The sequence below is a fragment of the Lynx canadensis genome, chromosome C2 (assembly GCF_007474595.2).
Source record: "Lynx canadensis isolate LIC74 chromosome C2, mLynCan4.pri.v2, whole genome shotgun sequence".
In the NCBI taxonomy this organism is placed as follows: domain Eukaryota; kingdom Metazoa; phylum Chordata; class Mammalia; order Carnivora; family Felidae; genus Lynx; species Lynx canadensis.
This window is the reverse complement of record NC_044311.2, coordinates 89121222-89148593: the sequence shown is the minus strand read 5'-3', so window position 1 is coordinate 89148593 and position 27372 is coordinate 89121222. Positions and strand designations below refer to the sequence as shown.

The following is a 27372-nucleotide window of genomic DNA, read 5'->3' as shown; positions in this document are numbered from 1 at the left end:
GGAGCCAGTAGCTCTTATAACATCATTGGCACAGCTTCCAGAGTCCCTGTAATGGGCGTGCCATTAACATGAGTTGTCAAACTCAGGGAAGCCCAGGTTATGGTGTCCCCATCGGGTATTTACAGTTCATTGATTGTCCTTCCAATCCAGATAGTTTACCAGTCATGGTGGGTATTCTTACCATAGGCAACATGTAACATGTTGTCACATACTGTCTTCACCTGTTTCCAGGGAAACAGAATTGGGGTATTAAATGAAGGTCAGATTATCATGCAGAAGGGGAAAGATTTTGTTAACCCACTGCTCACAGTGGGATATTGGCCTTTTTTGTAGAGAAACTGGGACCATTCTAGAGGTGAGCAACAGTTAGAATGTTAGATCTGAGATTTGGGAATTAGGGAATTTGAATAGGGAAAGTGTAAGAAATGTGCTAGGGGATTGATAGGATATCTATAGGTCAGAGACAGAGCCTGGTCAGTGAAACTGTTTGGTGTCCTGGTTGAGTCATTGAGAGGGTCTCCCAGGTAACCATGCTGAGCCATCCTCCCTAGAGCAGCTGGGATTATGGTGGAAGACGAAAAATGGCTTGTCTTCTATACAACATATAGAAGTGTACCATCGACACACCGAAAGCCTAAAGGGAAACAGGCAGAGCCCAGAGCACCTCCTCTCCCTCAGTGGATATTTATTGACACCTAGAGTGCATCAGGCACAAGTCCTAACTGCCTGCCCTTTCCCAGTATAAAGATGGCCTTTCAGAGCCCTGAGTGCCCATGGCCTGCAAGCCTTGTGGATACGCATGAGGTGACATGTCAAAGTCTCTCCAGTGAGGAATTCTGGGAACCTAGAAACTAGGTCCACATTTGGGGTCCTTTATTTTTTCTCCTTTTGTTCCTTTTTTTCCTTTATCAGGAGAGCTTGCAATCCTAGGAGAGTAGATAATTACAAACCAGAGTTGAAGGGTCTTAAGGGTTACAGAGTCTACGTGTTGCCCTGTTTGCTTGAGAATATATGCCCCAGCATGAGTTAGAGTTCACATGAACACAGAATTGTAAGGTGGGGAGATTAGTCTTTGGTTCCCATGCACTTTTCATTCCTTGTTCCTTTCCACCTCTCTTATCCAGTGCTCCTCTGCCACCACAGTTTGGATCTCACCTGTGGGTCATGATCACAAAGGGCCTTACTTTCTCATTGAGCTGTTTCTATATCCAAAATAAACTGATTTCAGGGGGGCTGTGGGAATGATGCATTTTAATAGGAGTCTGTCCTGAGTGAAAAGCTGTGAAGAGCCTAAGGGACTGAGACTAATAGTGAAAAAGTTGGGGAAGGCAGAGAGGATAAGAAAGGGAAGGTCTGGAAGCAAGGCAGGAGAGAGCAAGGTCCTGGTCCGGCCACACCATTAGGCCAGGAGGGCACCAGTGCCCTCAAGCTTAACCCTTAGAGGGGTGTACAGGTCTCTGAATCCTGTGTGGGCAAGGGCACCCACAGTGCCCCTCTGTGTATGTGAAAGTGGAGGCAATGGGAAGATGCACAGGTGTCTCTGGGCTGTGTCTGTGCAGCACCCTGTGGTCACTGTGGGGTACTTCTTGGGGAGGGGTGGGCAGGGGACATGTTTGTATATGAGGTGCGGTATGATTCCTATTAGCCCACGGTGATTTTGCAGTAAGGTGAACCTACTGCAATTTTAAATCCATACTTTTCATCTGTTTTGTGCTCTAAATGAAAATGTTAGGGTAATATGTACACTAGAGTATGTTCGCTAAATAGGTTTAAAAATCTATCAGGTATGCAGCACTTAAAGAATAAAACCATTACCTTATTTAAATCTCACTATTACCCAAAGGTTAAAATAGTATAAATTGTTATCCCATTTTGCAGATAAAGAAACAGATGCTCAGACCAATAACCTAGCTTACCAAAGTTTATATAGAGAATCTATATTCAAACCCAAGATTTGGAGGCTCTGTTCTTTGCACTCTAATACACATAAAACTTTGTTGTGGAACGGACCACGTGTGTCCAAGATGTAGCCAGGTTCACTGGCAAGGAGTTGTTAGCACTGTTTAGGGCATAAGCTTTTTGGCTGGGTCACTCCTGTGTACAAGCAGGGTCCAGGAGACACAGGTGATACCGCAATGTATGTATTTAGGCAAAGAAAATCCATTGCTTGCCTTCTATCCTCTTAATCAACTTATCAAAGCTGAATATAAGCAACTTGAAAAACAATATAATCTATAATTACAGACAATATAAAATATTAACAGTAGGTGATAAGGTGGTTTGAAAGTTAAAACTCTAAATCAGATACCATTGCTATATTTGGCAAATGAAGGAAAATAAGCCCAAGATCCTTATTTAATTTCTTTGCTCCATGAAATAGTTTATGCTTCATTAAAAACAGAACAGAACAATAGTAACCTTTTTGCTATCCCTATCTTCATAAGAAAAGGAGAAAAAGGTTTCTGTTTATTTCCCTAATTTGCATTTAAATAGATTCTTTTTGTCATTTATTATATACTAAGAACTAGATTTTTATCTTTCGGCAAAATTGTAGCCAGCATGAAAAAAAAATTACATAGTTTAGTTAAAAGCAAAACATGAAAAAGAAAAAAAAAACAACAAAAATCCAAGTAGCTTACATGTAACATCTATCTTCTTAATGAGACGAAACTATGTTAGTTTTCAAACAAAGAGATAAAATTTCATTATTTAGACATGAACTTTCCTCTTAGAAGAATTTTGTTGTCATATTAAATTTTGTTAAGCCTACCATTTGTAGCTTCTCAAAAAAAAAAAAAAAAAAAAGATCCAAATGTTTGAAACTACTGTGGAGATATTGTCTTTAGGTTTTTTTGTTTGTTTGTTTTCCTTTAGCTTTTTTGGGTCAGTCTAGTTCAAGTGTCTTCCAGAGAGCCCAATTCCAATAGATCAAATCATAAAATGACCTGGCTGGAATGGAGCTTAGAAAGGGCCAGCTTGTCTGGGAATTAGCAACCCCAGAGCCACCTCACGCATGCATTCATTCACTTGGCAAGTATTTACTGAGAGTAAGTGAGGCTGTTTGAATCAGCCATCCCCAGGCCCTAGTGGGGCAGACCTGAGGGGAGAGAAGCAGGCTGGGTATTGGAGAGTGAATGGCTTCATGTGAGGGATAGCACCTTACCTTATCTAGAACCTCACAGGGCCCTGGTGGCTACTTTTTGTGTAGTAACTCCCCTGGGGAGACCAGGCACAAGAGGTCCTACAGCTATGTGCAGGAGGCAGAGCAATGTCCCGAGAGCCTGGCTCAACAGGCACTCAGTGAATGTGCACTGGGTGTAGTGAATGAATTCTAGACCCCAGCCTTTGCTTCTCTGAGCCTGTTTCCCAGTCTATAAAACAGCCCTAATGGACGCAGTGAGATGAAGTGTTTGAATGGACGTGTTAGGAAGAAGCTAGATATGAGAAGTCAAAGGCATGCCCTGAGGAACCTTCATCCCTTGACCTCAAAGATTTCAGAGTCCCAAAGATTTTATCCCAAGTGATAAAATGGGCAGTTAGACCTGAGCTCATGGCAAAAACAGTGATAAATAGATTGCACATGAGAAGCCTGGGGGCACAACATCCTGACCTTGGGTCTTCCAAGAGCTTGGGCCTAACTGATCAAGAGCCACAGGAGCAGAGCTTGCTCTTCTCTTCCACCTCTGCCCCAGGGTAACCCTAGACTCATTACAATGCATTTGTATTGTGGGTACAGCCCCGCCCCCATGAAAAAGGGCTGCCATGAAGAGTCTGGTACTAACCCTGTGGGCTCAAAAACTCCCCCTCCCAACCTGTGAAAGGAGTACCCCAAATGATGGGAAGCAGCATCCATTAGAGACCACCCCGCTGTGCATCACCACTCCTTCTAGCCCAGAAGGACCCACTGAATATCCAATCCCAAACAACCTAGGGGCCAGTTCCACCTCTCGGAACCTGCCTGCTCTCCCTAGATGGTATACTGTTGCTCTAATAAGACTGTTTTCTGCTTTTACTTTGGGCACTGGTCCTTAATTCTTTATTGCGTTGGTGCCAAGAGCTGAGACACGCTTTTTGCACTGACAGACATTTTAGACTCTAACACACCAGACAAATGTCAGGGCTGAGACTAAGCCTTTCTCTGGCTACCAAATAACACCAGTTTTCTCACTGTCATTCTTTTCTTCAAATGTTAGAAATGTAAATTGCAGCAATGAATATACCTTCTGATCCAGGAGACTCATTAAAACTATTTTCTTCTGAATGAAAAAAAAATGCATTCCATAAATTTCCAAACTGGGCTGAACGTAAAACCAGGAGCTTACCTCCTTTCAGGGAGCCACTTATCCCTTGCAAATGAGGAGAAACCCAGAAATGAGGCTTGCCCAGTCTCATGGGTACTTAGTGACAGAACCAGGCTTGGAGCCAGCCCCGTCCTCATCCTACTCAGTGCACACATGCACATGAGTGCACACACACATGCACATGTGCACATATGACCACATTCTCTCCACAACCAGTTGTATTGAATGCAGAAGAAATGATGGTGACCCTTGCAGATAGCCAGGTTTGCAAGGGTGCAAGTTATATACTATAAGGCAGTAGACACGGGCCCAGAGAAGACTTGAGACTGTCTCTTAGGAAATAGCCACCTTGGAGAGATTCTGGTTTCTGATGTCATGTGGGACCATCTGGTCCCCAGAGTAGGTCTTTTTTTCTTTCTCCCTGAGGTATGTATCACCTCTTTGGAGCTCTGCCTCCGGCACCAGTGATCTTGCCAGAACCCCCAGCCACCAGAGAGCTGCTGGTGTGCTCCACGGTGGAGGCAGAATTGAGGAATGGCCTGGGTGTGGACATTGTGTGAGAAGCCCATTCAGAGAAGTGCATAGTTTCTTCTGCACACCCTACTCTTGCCTGTCTTTTCATTCCCTTCTCTTCTTGCTTTCCAGCCTGACTGGCCCCTATCCAGCAAGCCCTGCTCTGTAGTCCAGCAGGGACTTGGCACCAGGCAATCTAATCATTCTGGTGCTAGCATGTAACTTCACTGCTTATTTGCGTATCTAAATAGTCATTTAACAGAAAATACAGGGAAGGTCACTTCTCGGCCACTGTGATATCCAAGAAAGCATATGGAGTGAGTGCTTTTCATCACAAGTTCTAAGGACTTAAGGCATTTCAGATTTTCATTAACTTTATTGATTCTTTTGTCAATAAGGAACAGAGATGAGAAATTATTTTAAAATGGGGTTGAGAGGCGGAATTTTAAAGATCTAAAATTACAGAATAAGATTCCTCTACACTCCTGGGGCACTTGTCTTCTTTTTCCCTTTGTCCTTAAGAATAATTGCGGGGGAGGGAGAGCCCTGACCTGTGCCAGCGCCCTGGAGATGACTACTGCTGTCAGACCCAGGATACTGCACACAGCAGATGTTGACCCAGACTCTGCAGGAGCCCCCAGCCTGAAACATCCTCTGATACTCGAAAGTAAGGAGTGATACTTTCCTTCTTCCTTTATTATCCCAGAGAGATAGCTGAGAGTGATCTGGGTAATTCAAAAGGGAGAATCACTTCCAAACCATGCATGATTGCATTTGGAAGGTGATGTGTTTATACTTAACTGTGAGTTACCACAGCCTTGATGTCTCTCTCCTGACCTCCCGACACAGAAGTCTAACTGCCCACAGTGCACCTCTGCTTGAAATTCTCATCAGCCTCTCAAACTTGGCACATCTAAGACAGAACCTGCTATCTCCTGATCCCCACCCCAGCTTCTTATCCTCCTCTTTATGTGGCACTCATGGTAGCACCTTTCCTATGAGGACCCAGGGTGCTGTGCCAGACACCTGGCTATTCCCTACCTCTTCCTCACCCTCCCTCCCAGAATAACTATGAGTCCTCGGTCCTGTTCCCAGGAGCTCTCAAGCCTGCCCACTCCTGCCCATGGCAGACTCCGCTACCATGCCCCTAACCCAGGCTTCCAGATTCTAATCCCCACCCACCCCTCGTCACCAGGATTACTGTGACAGCTTCCTAACCCTTCTCTCTGCCCTGCCTCACCCCACCAGTCCACATCCCTCAGTGCGATCAAAGCTCATATCACACTTCACTGCTCGGCTTAAAACCTTCCACTGCTGCTTGTTGCCCACAGAATGTAGTCCAGGTTTCTTTAAAGCCTGTGTCCAGGGCTCTCCGTAGTCAGCTGCCTCATCTGCCTCTCCAGCCACATCTTCTCCTCACGTCAGGCTCCGGAAGCACAGCTGGGATGCTTCCAGAAGCTGCACATACTGGCTGCCCCAAGTTCTGCCTCTTAGGTCTTCCCATTGCCTGGAGCTCCCATCTCCCTCACCCAACCCTGGCTAATTCCGGGTGGCACCTCCTATGGGAAGCCTTCTCTGCTCTTCCTTGTCCCCACTCCATTAAGGGTGGGAAGCTAGCATGGAAGAACATATGGGACTTTATCTTGATAGATTTTTTTCAAGTCATGATTTTAATCAAGTCCTGTGCCAAGTTGTACTAGCATTATATCTGAGTCCCTGTCTGTTTTCCATACTGGCCTTTAAACCACTTAAACCTAAGAACCATATTTTAGTCACTCTTGTTTTCCATTGCCTCGGACCGTACCTGGCACATAGCAAGTGTCTTGTAAATGTAAAAGGTTGAATACAACTGAAAAAGCAAATTCACTTCGCTGTTCAAAGGGGAATAATAAATGAGTCTGAGGTTCTGCCTCTAGGAAGGCTGGAGCCATCTTTGCAGCTTCTCGGCCTGCACCTGTGCTCGGCTCCTCCACGCTCTGCTCTGCAGCGGAGCCCGTCCCAAACTATGGGGCTTCAGTTCCAAGTATAGGAGTCGTCTTTTCAAAGGCTTCACACCTTTCCTGTTACATCACTTGACTGCACTTGGATGATAAAGAGGATTTCTTGGCTTGGGTACTAGGGAAGTCCAGAAACAAGCCAGAGATCAGGCAAAGCTCAATCAGGGATCTGCCTGCCTCCTGTCAGTGTTTTGGCTATACCCTTTCTCTGCTCATCAGCTTCACCCTTAGGCTGCCAGCAGAATGGCTGTAACAATTTGAGGCTCAGGGTCACAATGACAGTATCAGAGGACCAGAAATTATATCTGAAGAACTAGGTTCTATTTTCCCAGACCAGTGTCTTATTGTACTGAATTGGATAACATTCCTTTTCTGAGACAATCCCTTTGGCTGGGAAATGTCCTACACTGACTGGCTTAGATGTGGTGTCCTGAGGATGGATAACCTTTAGAGTGATCCCTCCCTTGGAACTGGGGTTCTGGTCAACTCCCCTTAATGTGTGTGGGCTGCCTGGGAGAGAGGTGGAAGCCGAAACAAAAACCAGGGTAGAGAGCTAAGGGGAGGAAAATGGCTCAGTGCCCACTGCGCCAGGCAGTGTTCACCCTACCCCCCAAATCCCTCCTCTTCTGGTTCCTGATAGGTTATAGCAGAAACCTTGGAATTGGGGGGCTGTGGAGTCATGAGAAAAGGTGGTTTAATCCAGAGTCACTTCAACAATGTGTGTGGTTGGGTGACATGATATGGATCAGTGGCATGTTAGGGTGCCCTGTTGCTTCTCTTCTGCTAGTGCAGTAGGGAGTGGATTAAGCCTCCATGTTGTGCCCTCAGCGCCTGTCCCTAAAACAAGCATGGTGTCCTTGTGAGGCTTTGTAAATGTTTTTCCAAAGGAGTAGTAGATAGGGGTAATAACAATAGCTTTTTCCCCCATCTCCCTGATTCTCTCATTCGTTTTCTCTTCTTCCCCTAGGCTCTATAGAGTAGCACAGAGGCTGATGCATCCTTATGCTAAAAGTGAGGGCTTTCCTGGGAGACCAGGCTGTGGGCCACCCCCACTCTGAGAATGATGACTGGTTCTCACTGGGCTCCGGCAGGAGGACTCTTTTTTTTCTCCAGTAGCTCAAAGTTTTGCGCTGTTGGACCCATGACCCTTCTGACTACTCTGTACCTTCTTGTCACCTCTAGATGTTCGACTGGATAAGCCACAACAAGGAGTTATTCCTCCAGAGCCATACGGAGATCGGCGTGAGCTACCAGCATGCTCTAGACCTCCAGACACAGCACAATCACTTTGCCATGAACTCCATGGTGAGTAGAGGGCCTGCTCTCTGTACTGCCTCTGGGGGCTGGGCAGTGGGGGTGGGAGGACCTAGGGGGGAGGAGAAGAAGGAGGGAGGGGTGGAAATAGACTTGAGACCTGAGTGAAAAGGAGGAACTCTAAACATGCGGATTCTGTAGCATTCCGTGGGGATGTGTGCAGGACACATGGCCAGCCTGCTGTTCCTATCGCAGATTATGGCTCCATTTCTGCCTCTAGACTCTGCTTTACTTGGTGAAAGAAAGGTGCTGGGATTGTAGAAGGCATTTGCTCGGCACAGGACTATAAGGGAAAGTCACCAGTTCCACTCTGCTGATTTAACCAACATTTTTGGGTCCTTAGCATATGTGAGTGACTGAACTGGGATGGTGTGGGACCGCAGGCTCATTGGAAACAGTTGAGTGAATTGGGGCTGTTTAGACTGGAGAAGGGCAGCCTTAAGGGATACATAATTGCTGCCTTCAGATATATGAAGGTTTACCTTGGAGAAAGGAGGGTAGAATTGCTTTGTGTTGGTCTAGAAGGCAGAACTGTGGGGGAGTGCAGTTGGAAGGCGAGGCAGGATGTAGCTCAGGCGGGTGGGAGGCCCTGGGAGCTAGCAAACTCCCCAGGTTGAAGAATGTTCAAGCAGATGCTGAATTCACAGAGAGATATTTGCTAGCTGTGTGGCCATATGGAATTTATTTCTCTGGGCTTCAGTTTCTTCATTTGTAAAATGACAGTAATAACTACCTTATAAGGTTGTTGTGAGGGTTCAATTAGTTAATTGTAAAGCGGTTAGAGTTGCGCCTGGTTCATAGTAAGTTATCAGTTAATATTGGTGTGATGATGATGATGATGATGATGATGATGATGTAGAGGTCTAGTCCAGATAAAACCTATGATCCTTTGTAAACCTAACACTTTGGGATACTGTTTTTTCTGTGTGGTTGCCCCAAGACTTTATTTCAAAATCTTGTCTGCCCTTTGAACCTACTTTACTCAAAATGCCTGTAGCCTAATTTTTCTCTGACTTACCTCCCTCTGTTCTTCTGCCAGCTCTTCCTACTTGTGCTCCTGGTCAAAAAGAATAGCTCCACTGCCACCACCACCCCCCCCCCCCCCGCCACACACACACACAAACACCAACCCCACCATATATCTGAACACCAAAGACACCTTCTTATTTCAGCCAGTGGTGCTGGGAGGGGGGGCAAGTGTTAGGAAAACATAAAACATGGAGGATCACAGAGGCCAGGAAGGAAGGGAGTTTCATTTTCTACCAGGTTGTTTTAAATACGCTACGTACTAAATTTCATGTCCTGAAGAAGAAACCATTTTGGCCTTAAGTTGTTCAGTGTCTAGTTGGGGAAATAACCCAATCATGATGTAGCTTGATATATGCAGTGATAGAGATATGCTGAGTTAACAAGAACTCTAATATCTCAGTGGTTTAAAACAATAGGGATTTATTTCTTGGTCCTACCATATGCCCATCACTGGCCGGTAGGAGTTCTGCTCATCAAGGTCACTGGGGACTCAGGCTGGCAGAGCAGCCGCCGTCTCACATGCTGCTGGTTGCCCCGCACTTGCTGGCTCTGAAGCCTTCTTTCTAGAAGTGTCACATGCCACTTTTGATCACATCTCATTAGCTGACATCAGGCATACGGCCACATCTAACCTGCTGAGTGGAGATGTATGTCCTACCATGTGTTCGGGAGAAGAGAGTGGGGTATTTGTGAATAGCCCTAATGACTAGCACAGGGAACCATGGCAAGGTGTAAGTCAGAGATGATCGTCATGAAATTAGCATAGCAAGAGAACTGTGGCTACAGAATAGGAGGTTGTAGGACCAGGCAAGGAAAACATCAACACTGATTTTGTTATCAGTTTTGCCTACAATAGACTTGTGTCTTCATCTAAATGTAAAGACTCATTTCCTTCTAACTAGTCTCCTATAATTATGTCTCATCCCTGGCTCACTTTAGTCACAGAGGAGCAAAGCAATTGATCACAGGTGATTAAGAATGTGAACTCAAATCTAGTCAAGTTTGATTATCTGGGTGCCTTGTGGACGTCCCCTGGTGAATTTTACAAATTCTGTGCCAGAATCTTCATGTCACCCAACTGCTTGGCCCTGAGGCAGACAAACTCATTTTAATAAGAAGCAAAGACAAACATAATTAGGGAGGTAACTCTGCTACCAAGCCCCTCAAAACAATGAACTACAAAGCTAAATAGAGCCTTTGGCTTTGAATTATCTGCACCACTGCTCTTCTCTGTTAATATGGATCACTGAGAGTTAATGGCACAACAGAAACCTTTCTCATGACAAATTTACTTTGGAAGTCTCCATTTTCAGGACAAAAACAAGGGAGGAAATTTACTGAAGGGAAGCCTCTTGTGGAGCTGGGAGAGAGAGAAGAGATTTAATATACAACAGCCAATTAGCATGCTCAGCCCATCTCATAGTCTCCAACGGCTGGCTGTGAAGGCATGCCACACTCAGAGGCCTCCTTGGACTGATTAGGTTGGCTTTCCTCTCTGGCTGTAGGGCAAGGGAAGGGAAATCCCAGGGTTGTTTGATCAAACTGCCCGGGCACCAGTGCTTTATAAATGTGGCTTTGTGCCTTTGTTAACCAGTAGGTTTACAGGTTTGTTATTAAAAACAACTCCCACAAAGAGGGATGTCAGCATCCCAAACAGGTGAAAGGAGAGAATTATAGACTCCTTTTCTCTGGCCTGAGTGATGGATGTTGCTGCCAAGAAACAGATGAATGCAAGCAGCCACTCCTGGAGCCCAGTGACCATGGAATGATCAGCTACTCAGGGGAGGTGTGAATGTGGATTGTTCTGTAAATTTACTGAGGCATTTCTGTTACTGTTCTTGGAAATTATACACCCACCTATACATATGCCCACAAATCTGTCCATGTAAAGGTACATATAGCATACTTTGATTCAGGTTATAGGTAAGTTCTTTGGTATTGAATCCTCTTTTACTGCTGAAATAGGTCAGTGATTCCATACCTTTCGGGAAAGTCACAGACCCCCTTGAAATCTAATAAGGGTTGTGGGTCCTTTCCCCAGAGTAATGTGTATATGAACACATTTTTAAAAGATAATTTTAGGGGATTCAAGAGTATCCTAAAACTTTTCAGTCAACCTTCCCAGTTTAAGATCTTAATATCATGACTTCCTCATTCATTCATTCATTCCACAAATAATTAAGAATCAGATACTGTGCTGGATATTGGGCAGATAATAGTGAACAAAAGAGTGATGGTCTGTTCCGTGGAGGTTCCAGTGTAGAGACAAATGTTTAATAAATAATCTCACCAATAAATATATAATTATAAACTAATAAGTCTTAGATTGGAAGAGTAGTTATGCTATGATAGAGTGTAATAAAAGGATCTCTATTTAAATGGGGGAGTCATGTACATTTAAAAAAATTTTTTTTACATTTATTTATTTTTTGAGAGACATAGAGAGACAGAGCACAGGTAGGGGAGGGGCAGAGAGAGAAGGAGACACAGAATCTGAAGGAGGCTCCAGACTCTGAGCTGTCAGCACAGAGCCCGACATGGGGCTCGCCCACAAACCATGAGATCATGACCTGAACCAAAGTCGGATGTTTAACCGACTGAGCCACCCAGGCGCCCCTCATGTACATTTTTAAATTGACAATCAACCCCGACTTAAAGCTCATTTTTTTTTTTATTGATGGTAATTAATGTTCTGTGAATTAGTTCTACAATGGATCGAAGAACTTACAATTAAAGAAGCCCCAAGTATGTTGTTTTATAAACAAAAGTAATCAACTTTATCTGTTTTTTAAGTTTTGTTTGTGTCTAATTTTATATACTGGCTAAAGACCCAACTCCAGCTGAGATGACTACTACTGAGAAGTTACTGAGAAGTAACTACATATCATTAAATCATGGAAGAAAAGCCAGAAATTTCCCAAGTTCTGTCAATGAATTGGTACCAATAAAGGCCATGAATTATTAACACACCAAGAGTGTGGGAGTGCTACCCTACTGCATAAGGTACATGAGCAACTCAAAGAAAAAAGATTAAAATTGGTCGATCTTTGAATTTTTGCCACAACATGTTCTTTTCCAGTTCCCACTGGGGAATCCTAGTTTTTTTGAATTTCAAAATAACAATGATAATAATAATAATAAAAATATCCCACCTACATAACCTAGTAAGAAGATATTCTCTGGTTTCTTACAGTGCCTCAGAAAGCCAGGTTTCTTAAGCTCTCGGGGGCACTCTTCTTGCTTAATTTTGCCTGCTGCTGTGGGAGCCTTTCTCACAAATTCTCTTTCCTCTGAGTGTGGGCTTTTCCTCTGATGGGAGTGTGGACAGATGGAAGTAGGGTTGAGCTGTAAAATGGAATAGAACAATTCCATAGTCATCCATGTTCTATTTCTTCATGAAAAACACTGACAGGAGTAAATCCAAACATAATGCAGCCTTATTTACAATTTTAATTAGCAGGTTCTTTGGGAAAAAGTAAATTGCTAATGGTTTCTGTCTAGAGTTTTAAAATATGGAATGATGTTCATTTTCTATTATTATGACTGTGAGGATTCACATTAATGATAACCATGTGCAGCTGGGTGGTAGGAATCCTTTTTGCTAGAGCATGTTTTATAGCTGCTTTAATGCTATTGATTTGTTCACCAGCGGCACATATTCCCATTTGACTGTGTGTAAATCAGACCAATTGTAGCCAAGCCTTGGTGTTCTTTCTCTTTGTTTTGAGGAGAAATTACAAATGGTAGCACCAAGGAAAAGTCAAATCTGGTGCAAAAGAAATAAAGATTCTGAAGTGGGTCTCCTGCCCCCAATTTGAAAAGCCTTGTTCTGGGATTATCTGTCATCTTTGATGCTTGGCATCCCCAAGCCATGATGCTGCAGCAAGTCCCCAACCCCAAATAGGGAGCACTTCCTATAATGACAGTATTTCTAGATTTCAGTGTAAATACACACACACACACACACACACACACACACACACACACACACACACTCTGTTGTGATGTTTAAGTAGCCAGTGTTTGATCCTACCATAGCTGCAAAGCCCCTTGGTAGATAAAGAACCTGCTTAAAGAAGAAGAAAAAGATGAAGAGGAGGAGGAGGAAGAGATAAATCTTATCTGTTATGCATTAGTCTTTTTTTAAAAATATTTTTATTTATTTTTGAGACAGAAAGAGACAGAGCATGAGCAGGGGAGGGGCAGAGAGAGAGGGAGACACAGAATCCGAAGCAGGGTCCAGGCTCTGAGCTGTCAGCACAGAGCCTGACACGGGGTTTGAACTCACAGACTGTGAGATCATGACCTGAGCTGAAGCTGGACGCTCAACAACTGAGCCACCCAGGCGCCCCTGCATTAGTCTTTATAGTACAATTTTTTTTTCAAAGATTCACATAGTAAGCTTGCTAAAAACTCAGTTTCTTTTGGCTTGCACCCTAGTCAAAGAAAATAATAATCTCTGGAGGATGGGGCCCCAGGAACCTGCATTTTTAACAAGATTCCCCACGTGATTTATATGCACATTAAAGCTAGAGAACTGTTGTTCTGTGGAATCTATATGTATGAAATAGTCACCCTCTAAAATAAAGCACTGCAAATTCTGAAAGATAGTGCACTTCCAGCATAACAGCATGAGAAGCTCCACAGATCCAGTCTTCAGTGAAACTGGTGAAAATTATTTTATTTTATTTTATTTTATTTTATTTTATTTTATTTTATTTTAAAATTTGTTTAAACGTTTATTTATTTTTGAGGCAGAGAGAGACAGAGCATGAATGGGGGAGGGTCAGAAAGAGGGAGACACAGAATCCGAAACAGGCTCCAGGCTCTGAGCTGTCAGCACAGAGCCCGACGCGGGGCTCGAACTCACGGACCGTGAGATCATGACCTGAGCCGAAGTCGGCTGCCTAACCAACTGAGACACCCATGCGCCCCAAGTGGTGAAAATTATTTTAAAAGAACCATTTTAAGTCTCTGGAAATGGTGCTAAGTGCATTCAACAAATGAAGAGATGCATATTCAAGAAAACTACTAAAACTCAATAAGAACGTTGAACCTATGGTATCTGAACCAAGATCCACTCTCTCCCTTTCCCCTCCCAGTTCAATAAGATGAAATTGCCCTCCAAACTGGTACAACCAAGAACACAGGGCCCCTGGCTCCCAGTTGAAGACTGTCATTACAGGACATTTCTTATCCTATTTAAAGTTACCTGTTGCTGAAGCCAAATTCCAGTGAATGTGGCCAAGCAAGGAGGACTCCTTCTTCTGCCTAGCTCCAACTCAGGGAACAGAGGTTCTGCCATAGGTGCAACACTGCTGAGAATTCTCGGGCTCCAGTCTCCCTTGCCCCAGCTTGTAAGACAGAGATTCCAGGCTGGGAAAGGCAAACGGAGGCCTGAGGCTACTCATCCCATTCACTGAGTGTTCAGCTACTAAAGTAGGGGTGTCAGTCAGGAACTACACTTTTATCCCTAACCCCAGCTACAGAGCCATGGCTCAGAGATTTTGCCTGGGAGTAGAAACAAACTAAAACTAAGAGCTTTAAGTCTTTTCCCAAAGGAACTGACCTCATTTGCAACAGAATGGAGAAGTTTAAGCCAACAGCAGTCTCAAAAATACCCTTAGGGAGATTCTGGTGGAAAGCAATTGGGAGATTGGTAGAGTCATTGGAGATATGGGATAAACAGTAAGCAGGCTAGTGTGCTGGAGAGAACTGGGGAATGAGACTTCCTGGAGCCAGAACAGATCTCAAACACTGACCTCACAGACTATCCCTTCAAAGGAGACTAAATTTGGTTGGATAAGTCTGTGGAGCATTTTTATGCCCCCAGGACGTTGTTGAAAATAAGAGAATAATCACCTGGAAATTAGTGGAATTTCATAGCAACATGTGGTCAGAGCAAGAGAAGGTTTAAGAGAGTACTACTAAGACCACTGTCATCCCAGGATGTCCATGGGAATACACAAGGCTGCACCCCCTAGGGAACAACATCAGAGGTCACTCATTATGGGAGCTGAGGTGGAAATAGTCTTCACTAAAATAGTCCAGCCAGTCACAAAACAAGTAAGCAAGCAAATAACAATAACAAGCCCCAGGAGTGGGGGACTGAAACCCTGAGTTGCTATAATATATTATCTAAAATGTCCAGTTTCCAAAAAAAAATTAAGACAAACAAAGGAACAGAAAAATATGGCCAGGAAAAAAGGAAAAAATAGATAAAAAGCATACATTGGAAATAGCAGGCAACAGAAACTGCCTATGAGAGTGAGCAGATGTCAGATTTGATAAAAATTTCAAACTGTCCATTATAACTATGTTTTTTAAGTTTATTTTATTTTTTAATGTTCATTTATTTTTGAGACAGAGAGAGAGAGACAAACAGAGCATGATCGGGGAGGTACAGAGAGAGAGGGAGACACAGAATCTGAGCTGTCAGCACAGAGCATGACGCAGGGCTTGAACCCACAAGCCATAAATTCATGACCTGAGCTGAAGTCGGATACTCAACCGAGTGAGCCACCCAGGCGCCCCATAACTTTTTATTTAAAAAAAAATGAAACTAGGGGCGCCTGGGTGGCTCAGTCGGTTAAGTGTCCGACTTCAGCTCAGGTCACGATCTCGCGGTCTGTGAGTTTGAGCCCCACGTCGGGCTCTGGGCTGATGGCTCAGAGCCTGGAGCCTGCTTCCAATTCTGTGTCTCCCTCTCTCTCTGACCCTCCCCCGTTCATGCTCTGTCTCTCTCTGTCTCAAAAATAAATAAAAACGTTAAAAAAAAATTAAAAAAAAATAAAACTAAAGGAAACAATGATTAAAGAAGTAAAGGAAGTTTTGATGATAATGTCTCCATATACAGAGAATATCACTAAAGAGATGGAAATTATAAAAATGAACCAAAAGGAAATTCTGGATTTGAAAAATACTGAAATGAAAAATTCACTAGAGAAGCTCAACAGTAGGTTTGAACTGTCAGAAGAAAGAATTAGCAACCTTTAAAATAGATCAGTATAAATTATACAATCTAAAGAATAGATAGAAAAAACACAGAGCCTCAGAAAAATATGGGCTACCATTAAGCACACCAACATATGCATAATGGGAGTACTAAAAGAAGAGGAGAGAAAGAAAGGAACAGAAAAAAATATTAGAAGAAATAATGGCTGAAATCTTCCCAAATTCACTGAAAAATATTACACAGCCAAGGAAGTTTACGAAGCTGTAAGTAAGATAACTGCAAAGACATGTACAAACAGGTACACCATAGTAAAAATACTGAAAGCAAAGACAAAGAGAAAATCTTGAAAGCAGCATGAAAAAAGTAACTGTTACAAGGGAACACAAATAAGATTAATAGCTGATTTCTCATCAGAAACAATGCAAGCCAGAAGGAAGTGAGAGAATATATTAAGTGCTCAAAGGAAAACACTGTCAACCAAGAATCCTATATCCAGAAAAGCTTTCATAAATGAAGGTGAAATAAAGATATTCCTAGATAAACAAAGATTGAGAAAATTTGTTGTCAGCAAACAAACTTTATGATAAATAGTAAAAGAAGACCCTAAACAGTAATTTGAATCCACACAAAAAGACAAAAAGTACCAGTAAAGGTAATTATGTAATTGTAAAAGACAACATAAATGCATATGCTTTCTTTTTCTCTTGATTTACAAATTAATTGTATAAAATAATAATTATAAAATGTGCTATTGGGCCTGTAACATATAGAAATATATTTTCCAGTAACAGCACAAGTTGGTGAATGAGAACAAAGCTGTATTGGACTAAGGAAATTACTTCATATGGTAACTTGAATCCACAGATGCAAATGAAAAGACGCAGAAATGATAAATAAGGAAGTTAATATAACAAAAGCTATAAATATATACTTATTTTTTTTGTTTCTGTTTCTTTAAAAGACGTATATAAAGGGGTGCCTGGGTGGCTTAGTAGGTTAAGCGTCCACCTTTGGCTCAGGTCATGATCTCACAGTTCATGGGTTTGAGCCCTGCATTGGGCTCGGTGCTGATAGCTCAGAGCCTGGAGCCTGCTTCATATTCTGTGTCTCCCTCTCTCTCTGCCCCTCCCCTGCTTGTACTCTGTCTCTCTGAAAAATAAACATTAAAAAATATATTTAAAAAAAAGACATATATAAAAATTGACACTATAACAAACTAACCTTAAATTTATAGCATTTATAGATGTAATGTATATAGTAGTAATAGCACAAAAAAGAAGGAAGGGAATAAAACAATATAGGAATAAGATTTTTATATCTCACTGGAATTAAGTCAGTATACATCTGAAGCTGATTCTGATAATGGAAGATATATATGGTAAGCTCTAGAACAGTGGCTAAGAAAATAACTCAGAGAATATAGTGAAAAAAATCAGTAAAAATATTAAAATGCTACATTATAAAATGATTACCTAATACAAAAGAAAGCAGTACAGGAAAAATAAAGGTATAAAAAGTGTGACATAGATTAAAAGTAAAATGGCAGACATAAATCCACCTATATCAATAATGACATTAAATGTGAAAAGGGTAACCACTCTAATCAAACGTAGAGATTGTCTGACTGAATTTTTAAAAAAGTACAAGATCCAACTACAGATTGTCTATAGGAGACACACTTCAGATTCAAAAATTATAATGCATTGAAAGTAAAAGGGTGGAAAAGGGTATATTATGCAAACAACAACCACGAGAAAGCCAGAGTGGTTCCACTAATAACAGACTTTTAAATAGACTTTGAAACAAGCAAACAAAAAAGTGTTACTAGAGATACAGAGGGACATTTTGTAATGATAAAAGGGTTACTCCATCAAGAAGGTATAACACTTATCTGAACATATATGTACCTAGCAATACAGCATCAAAATACATGAAACAAAACTGACAGAAATGAAGGGAGAACACAGTTCAACAATAATAGCTGGAGACTTCAACACTCTCACTTTTAATAATGGACAGAACAACTAAGCAGACGATCAGCAAGAAAATAGAAAACTTGAACAAGGAAATAGAGGCTATAAACCAATTGACCTAACAGACATCATAGCATACTCTATCCAACAACAGCAGACCACACATTCTTTTCAAGGGTACATGAAAATTGTCCAGGATAGATCATATGCTAGGTCATAAAACAAACCTCAAGAAATAAAAAGGATAAAAATAATACAACGTTCTCTGGCCACAATGGAATAAAATTCTAAATCAAAAACAGAAAGAAATTTGGGAAATTTTGCAAACATGTGGAAATTAAATAACATACTCCTAAATATACAATGAGTCTAAGAAGAAATAAAAAAGAAATTGGAAAATACTTGAAATGAATGAAAGTGAGACATAACTTATTAAAACTTACAGGATGCAACTAACAGTGCTTAGAGATAAATTTAGAGATGTAAATACCTGTGTTAAAAAAATTCTCAAATTAATAATCTAACCTTCCACCTTAAGGCACTGGAAAAAGAACAAAGTAAACCTAAAGCAAGCAGGAATAAGGAAATAATAAAATTAGAGTTGAAATTAATGAATTAGAGAATAGAAAACAACATAGAAAAATCAGTGAAACCAAAAGCTGGTTCTTTGAAAAGATCAACAAAATTAACAAAACTTTAGCTAGATTCGAGGCCAAGAAAAACAGAATTACTAGATCTGAAGTGGAAAAGGAGACATTACTACCAACCTTACAGAAATAAAAAGGATTATAAAGGAATATTACAAATAATTGTATGCCAATAAATAGAAACTTAGATGAAATGTACAAAAGCCTAGGCCCAGATGCCTTCACCACTGAATTCTGTGAAACATTTAAGGAAAAATTAATACCAATTTTTCAGAAGCTTTTCCAAAAAATAGAAGAAAACGCTTTCCAGTTCATTCTATTATTCCAGTAATACCTTGATGCCAAAACCAAAGACCTCACTCAAGAAAGCTACAGACCAATATTGCTTATGAATATGGATGCAAAAATTTTCACCAAAATACCGGCAAACTAAATACAGCAACATATAGAAAGAATTATATGTCATCACCAATTAGGAATTATTCCAGGATTGTGAGGTTAGTTTAACATCAGTAGAATAAAAAACAAAAACTACACGATACTCTCAGTAGACTTAGAAAAAGCACTTGACAAAATGCAACATCTTTTCATAATAAAAACATTCAACTAACTAGGAATATAAGAAAACTTTCTCAACCTGATGAAGAGCACCTATGAAAAACCCACAGCTAGTATCATACTTACTGATTAAAGACTGGACACTTTCCACCTAAGATTGGGAACAAGACAAGGATGTTTGGTCTTGCCACTTTCTATTCAATATTGGAAGTTCTAGCCAGGGTAATTATTGAGGAAAAAGAAAAGGCATCCACATTGGAAAGGAAGAACTAAAACTATCTCTATTCTCAGATAACATGATCTTTTTAAAATATTTTATTATTTATTTTGAGAGAGAGAGAGTGCACATATGCTAGCAGGAGAGGGGACAGGGGTGTAGGGGAGAGAGAATCCCAAGCAGGCTCCATACTCTTCGGGTGGAGCCCAATGCAGGGCTCGATTTTACAATCCATGAGATCATGACCTGAGTCAAAGTCAAGAGTCCGTTGCTCAACTGACAGCCACCCTGGTGCCCGTAGATAATATGATCTATATATGGAAAATCCTGAGACATCCACCAAAAAAGTATTAAAAGTAGTAAATTAGTTCAGCAAGGTTGCAGGATCTACAACCAATTTACAAAAACCATTTGTATTTCTACATACTTATAATGAATAATCTGAATATGAAATTAAGAAAACTATTCTATTTACAGTAGCAGGAAGAACAACAAAATACTTGGGAAACTTTTAACAAAAGAGGTGCACAACTTGTACTCTGAAAACTACAAAACATTGTTAAAAGAAACTAAAGAACTAAATAAACGGAAAAACATCTCATATTCATGGATTAACAGACTTTTTATTGTTAAGATGGCAATGAACCTACAGATTCAGCACATTTTTATCCAATTCCCAGCTGGCTTGTAGAAGCCGATTCTAAAATTCACATGGAATTACATGGAACCCAGAATAACCAAACAATCTTGAAAAAGTTGGAGGATTCATATTTCCTGACTTCAGAACTTTGCACAAAGTAGTAGTAATCAAGACAGTGCAGTACCAGCATGGGACAGACACACAGATCAATGGAACAGAATTGAGAGTTCATAAATAAACCCATATGTCTGTGGTCAACTGAGTTTTGACAACGGTACCAAGACCATTCAGTTTGTAAAGAATAGTCTTTTTAACAATGGTGCTGGGACAACTGGATAGCCCTGTGCAAAAGGATAAAGTTGGACACTTTCCTCACATTAAATTAAAAATAAATAATTTGGACTTCATCAAAATCAAAAACCTTTGTTCCCAAAAATATATAATCAAGAAAGCGAAAAGATAACCCCATAATGGAGAAAATATTTGCAAGTCATTTATCTAATAAGGGACTTGAATGTAGAATATATAAGGAATTCTTACAACTTAATAACAAAAAACAAATAACCTAATTTAAAAAATGAACAAAGGAGGGGCACCTGGCTGGCTCATTTACTAGAGTATGTGACTATTGATCTTGGGGTCATGAGTTCAAGTCCCTCACTGGTGTAGAGCTTTTTTAAAAATTGGACAAAGGATCAGAATATTTCTTCGAAGAAGATATATAGATGGTCAATAAGTACATGAAAAGATGCTTGACATTGCTAGTCATCAGGGAAATGCAAATCAAAACCATAATGAGAAATCATTTTATACTCATTAGGATGGCTATAGTCAAAAAGTCAGGTAATAATAAATGTTGGCAAGGACAGTGAGAAATCAAAACCTACATATACTGCTTAAGGGAGTGTAACATGATATGGCCACTTTGGAAGATAGTCTGGCAGTCCTTCAAATAGTTAAACATAGAGTTACCATATGTCCCAGTGATTCAACTTCTATGTATAAACCTAAGAGGAATGAAAGCATATGTTCACACAAAATGTTCATACATTGTACACAAATGTTTATAGAAACATTATTCATAATAACCAAAAGGTGGAAAGAACCCAGATTTCCATCAACCAATGAATGGATAAATGAAATATGGTATATAGGTATAATGGAATATTATTTGCCCATAAAAAGGAATGGAGTGCTGATATATGTTATAACATGGATAAGCCTTGAAAACAATTTACTAAGTGAAAGAAGCCAGTCACCAAAGGCCACGTATTTATATGATTCCATTTATATAAAAAGTCCAGAATAGGTAAACCTATAGAGAAAGAAAGTAGATTAGTTGTTGCTTAGGGTTGGATGATGGGAGATGGGGATGGGAGAAAATAGCTGAAGGGAACATAGTTTCTTTTTGAGATGATGAAAATGTTCTAAAATTGATTGTGGTGCTGGTTGTGCATATCTGTAGACTAAATACTATTAAACTCAAAACCATTGAAGCATACACACTTTATTTTTTACAATAAGTTGTAAAAATGTTTTTAATGTTTATTTCTGAGAGAGAGACAGAGCATGATCAGGGGAGGGGCAGAGAGAGAGGGAGACACCGAATCTGAAGCAGGCTCCAGGCTCTGAGCTGTCAGCACACAGCCCAATGCAGGGCTTGAACTCACGAATGTGGGATCATGACCTGAGCCAAGGTTGGACGCTCAACTGACTGAGCCACCCAGGCGCCCCAAAACATATACACTTTAAATGGGTGAATTGTATAGTATGTGAATTATATCTCAATAAAACTGTTTTAAAAAATAAGAAAAAGACACCTGAAATGTGGGTGTTTCATAAGTGGGTTCCCACTAGCTTTAGGATATAACCTTATTAATAGTAAAAGAGAGTGACCATGACAGAGCTTGAACACCAACCCTGGTGGTATTATAAGGCTGAGGTAGGAGGTGGGGGCGCACCACTTGGCATCCATTCATTGGTATATTCAGCAAACTTTGGCTGTTTGTATTCTCTGTATTTTTTGCTAGACCCTGAGGACAGCGAGGTTCACAAGACGCAAAGCAGTCTTCACTGATCTTGCAGTTTAGCCATACTCAAATTCATGTCCCTACTGCAAAGAGAATTTTGCCCACTAGGATATAAGCTACTAAGGGCACCTTTGTCTGTTTCATTCACACCTGTAGCCCCTGTACCCATGACGATGCCTGGTACCTAGAAGGTGCCTAATAATTACTTGTTGGATAAATGGGGACATAAAGCATGCCACAGCATCTGTTGCCAACCAGGGACAGAGATTGGGCAGCAAGGATGCAGAACTGGTAAGGCAGGGCCTTGACTTCTGCAGAAGCTCTATAGGACGTGACTCTAGCAGAAGCTGAAGAACCACTGGAAAGCAGGTGAATGAGAGCAGTGGTTTCCATCAGGAGTGGGCTTGGGAGCCGGGCTGCTTACAAGGTTCCTAGGTGATACATACTAAATTCCAGAAACTATTGGACTGGAAGATCTTTCATATTCTGCCTGCCCTTGAGCATCTTTGTTTCTGAGGTTCTAATCCTAAAGGTGGAGACAAAGCAACTAAAATGTGACCCTCCCTGACAAGAATCAATGTGATCCTGTGTTTGCTGTTAACACTGGGATTCCTAAGGCAGGCCTTCTAAGGAAACCTATGCTTGCAAAATATTGCACATATCACCAGCCAGACCTATTCTTACGAATCAAGCTGAACAGAATGCAGTGTTTGTATCTCCACAAACAGCCATGTGGGTGGAATTTCGCTTTTCTTCCAACTTAGTGGGAGGATTAGATTTTATTTTCTGATCGGCTCAGTATCCATTTATGAATCCTCGTTCTTGGCACCACTGACAGCATTAAACTTGTCCTAAGGAGAGAGGAGTGTGCTTTGGATGGAGCCTGGGGAAACGGTGCACATGGCTAAGGCAGCAGTCCTCACGCCGGCTGCCCACTGGAGTCCCCTGGGAAACTTTGAAAAAACACCACATCTGGCCCCTACTGCCCTAGACTCTGATTTAACTGTGCTGGGTGGAGCCCGGGAAATCTGTACAAGTCTGAGAAGCAGATTGAGAATCTCAGGGTGAAGAGAACTAGCAACTGATAATAGCCCTGGGGTCAAACCCTGAAGCTACTGAGTAATTAGCCTGTGGAATTAGAGGTGAGGATTTCCCTTCAAAGTCAGAAGCATCCAGAAAGGAGTATCTGTCTTTATTCCCTGCTCCTTGCTCCCCACCCCAGCCTTTCTAAGTGCCCCATTTACCTTTGCCCACTGGTCTCTAATTGGCTTGTTTAGGGTATTGGCTTTGATTTAATAGAAAAACGTAGGGAAGCTCCTTGGCTGAGGCTGAGGCTTTCTCAGCCTTGTCCTGATACACAGTGCTGGCTGGGTCCCTTCTGAAAGCCTGCTGTGAGCTGATCCCCAGGGATTGGCTGACCACTCCGATATCTGACTTGTGGCTGGCACTGGCCTGGTTCAACCTTCTCTTTTGATCATACGCCCTCTCCAGGCCCCAGACTTTGCTCTCCCGCCTCACTCCTGATTCTCTGCCCACAGCCCTCATACCTCTTTTCTGTTCTCTGGGGCCTTCTGACAGCATGTTCCTTGCCCTCAGGCTATTTGCTAGGCCCTCTTGGTGTGTATCCCTCATGCCTTGTGGCTCAGTTTACCCGCACACTCTTACATGTTCGCATGCAGCCAGTGCCTGCTCTCTGACAGATCTGCAGCTGCCAAGGAGTTAATTTGCCTGAAATTCAGCCAAAGCTGACTCATGCCTCTTCTTTGACGTCTCCTGGAGCCAAATGAAAAGCATGAAATAGTCTATGAAACCCAGCACGTCAGATGAGATAATATACACAAAAGGGCTTCAACTGCAAAGCATGACACAAATATAAAACATTGATAACAATAAGCAGCAATAATGCTGCATATGCCATTGCATATGTCCCAGATAAGGGACAGAGACTGATCGAGGACATACAGGTGAGTTTGGGAACTGAGAGGCCAGGACCAGGTAGGCATATGGGAAGGGAGCATTACAAAAGGTGGAGGTCAGAGGGCCTGACACAGCCGGAGGCCTACAAATGAGTAAGAGCTAAAGAATTTCCATCAGTAGGTCCTTTTGGCTCTACCATCAAAAATATATCCCGAATCTGGTCACTTGTCACCACCTCCACAGCCACCACCCTGGTCCAAGCTGCCATCAGCTTCTTCCCGGACCATTATAGTAGCTCCTACCTGGTCTTCCTTCTCCTAGCTTTGTTCCCTTACGGTGTATTCTCAATACAACTGCCTGAACGTTCCTGCCAAGAGTAAGATACGTCGTATTGTGTCACTCTTCCACTCAAAAATGCCTTAATGTCTTCCTGTCTTTCTCAGGATAAAAGCTGAAGTCCCCTACCATGGCTTACAAGGCTTTTCATGGTTTGGACCCCAGTTACCTCTCAGATCTCAGCCTCTACACCTACTCATCTGCTCTAGTCACCCTCGGCTTCTTGCCGTTTCTTGAACCTACCAAGGCCATTCCTGCCTTGTGGTCTTCGCCCCTGTTGTCTCCTCTACCTGGAGCTTCTTCCTTCCCACAGCCACATGTTCACTCTCTCACTTAATTCAGGGATGAGCTCGGGTGTCATCCCTGACTTCCAGGGTCAGCCTGCCTGGACGTCTCTATTTTAAGTAGTGTTTCCCAACCCCATCATGTACTATACTTTTCTCAGCTATATTTTATACAGAGCTGAAATAAGAAAGGTACAGTAAATATTTATTAATTTTTTGTCTGACTCTTCTACCAAAATGTAAGTTCCACCTGCATAGGAGTTTTATTTGTCTTGTTTCCGGCTGGCACAGTGTCTTGCATTGTTGAATGAAAGTTAAATAAGACAACAGATTTAAACTCCAGAAATACAGCAAGATATTGATTAAAGGGGCAAAAAGTTGCCTTAGTCTTGGGCTCTCCCAAGGTTCTGTGGAGACAGGGACCTGTTCTTCAAGGTGACTGGCCTTAGGTTTGCAGGTGAAGATTATTGGTTCAAGGAGGGAGAGGACAAAAGACTCCTGCCCATTCTAGAGTTGGACTGTTCTGGGAATTTTAAGGGCAAGTTAAGGTCCCCAGCTGGGAGACTTCAGACATTCAGATATTTTTACTGAATTCTCTCTCCAGGAGCCCTTACTTCTCTGAGGTGCAAGTCTTTGAATCTTTGAGAGAAATTTCTCTTCATCATCTCCCCTCTCCCTTTAGGGACATCCTTGGCCAGCCCAACTGCTTTCACATCTGTGGCAAAATAAAATAGCATGGTATAAAGAGCATGGACACTAGGTGTTAACTGTGGTTCTGTGTTTCCTGCTTGGTTGTGTGATCATAGGCAAGTTGTTTCAATTTCTCAGAGCCTTACCACTGGGTCTCTAAACGGGGGGATAATAATAGTATCTTTGCCACGGCTGTTGTAAGGATGAGATGTGATCATGCATTTTAAGCACACTTGGCACAATGTTGTGCTTGGCAAATGTTCAGGTATTATTGTCAGGGTCAGGAGTGCTAGAAGAAACAGTTCTCCTTGTTCTCAGAGTTCCCATCTACAGAACTTCTCAAACCTTAATGTACATGCATATCACTTGGGACAATCTTGTTGAAATGCAGATTCTAATCAGAAAGTTGGGAAGGAGCTTGAGATTTTGCATTTCTCTTCAGCTCCCAGGTTGTGCCAATGCACAGACCAAACTCTGAATAACCAGGCCTACGTGAGAAAGGGCGGGGGGAGAAGATACTGGTAAATATGTTTCCATGAAGTTTTATACCTTTGAACTTAATCTTAAAGGTGGCCTGAAATTACTATATCTTAATCTAGAAGAGCTACATTATTCCCAACCTCTTTCCCCATTGGTGTCCACTAATCTGATTCCAGCCATACCCATCCGTCCCTAACATTTAAATCCTGTAGCACTGCCTCCTATAAAGACACTCACCCCTCTAAGGAAGTTTTGCTCGAGCTGAGAAAGGAGAGAGAGACCAGTTTCTCTTTTACTGAAATCTGCTCCTGGGTTTCCCTGGCCCTAGGACATATGGCCAAGGCACTTGTTTTCATGGCTGCTTAATGGTTTGTAAAGCAATTGCTGGAGGAAACATTGCTACAGCACGCCAGGCCAGAGGGACAGAGGGATTCACGGGCCAATGTTATCTTTGCCGAGCACCAGGGCTGCTCCAGCTTCTTTCCTCCCTCCACCCAACAGTGACAGATGGCTTCCACATGGTCTGACCTACTGTCTGGCCAGACCTGACCAGATAGTCATCCATCAACTGCCCTGTTTGGCCCCCTCGAGGGCACCCTGTGGTTTGCGGGAGGCAGAAGTTGGAGGTTTCATTTAGAGCTCATCACATCTCTTAGCTATTGTAGTAGAGTTTCAAGCATGGACAGTTCTTATTCCAGATGTTACTATCCCAGTGTCCATATGTTTCGAGGTGGGATCAGCAGGTTTACATGGTAATGTTAAACTAATTAATCATAAACTGATGCTTTAACAGCATCAGGACCCAAAGTGGGTTTGGTAATAGCAACATGGGTTTGGTACTAGCAAAGATGTTAGCAATACATATGGTATTATTAAGCTGGAAAGAGGAGGTGAGGTTCAGCTTTTTCCATTGCTCTGGCACAATCTATTTTCTTACTGATATTGAACGCTACTCACGAAGCCTCTGAAAGCTGTATGGGAAAATCTCCAAGTATTTTTCCTTATGGCTCTCTCTGAGTATGACAAAACAAAATCTTAAATTAATATAAGCTGCAGGGCATGGGAAAAAGATAGCTATAAACAGGGGGTCATGCCGACTAGGAATTAGGAGGCTGGGATCTAGTCCCAGTTAGCCTTTCTTTTGGTGACTTTGAACCTATCACCTAATTGATTTAACAAATTTTTAAACACCTCCTAGGTGGATTCAAGAAATGTCTGGGTTTTATTATTATTTTTCCTAACTATAAAATGAGATTGTTACATGAACTTGGCTTCTAAAAAGCTATAATGAAGAGTTTATTTTCTTTTTCTTATTAAAACAGTATTTGTGGGGCGCCTGGGGCTCAGTCAGTTAAGCATCCGACTTCTGCTCAGGTCATGATCTCATGGTCCATGAGTTTGAGCACCGCATCAGGCTCTCTGCTGACAACTCAGAGCCTGGAGCCTGCCTTGGATTCTGTGTCTCCCTCCCTCTGCCCCTCACCCACTCAC

At 41.9% G+C, this 27372-nt stretch overlaps 1 protein-coding gene across 5 annotated transcripts in view; it reads left to right on the top strand.

Annotated features, from left to right (window-relative positions):
• LOC115523297 (kalirin) overlaps window positions 1-27372 on the top strand; it is a 482303-nt gene that overhangs the window by 248004 nt on the left and 206927 nt on the right. For all 5 annotated transcript variants that reach the window (XM_030329206.1, XM_030329205.1, XM_030329203.1 and 2 more), the window contains exon 6: window positions 7994-8116. In XM_030329206.1, the coding sequence (XP_030185066.1) occupies window positions 7994-8116 (123 nt within the window). The remainder of the gene's footprint in view (window positions 1-7993; window positions 8117-27372) is intronic.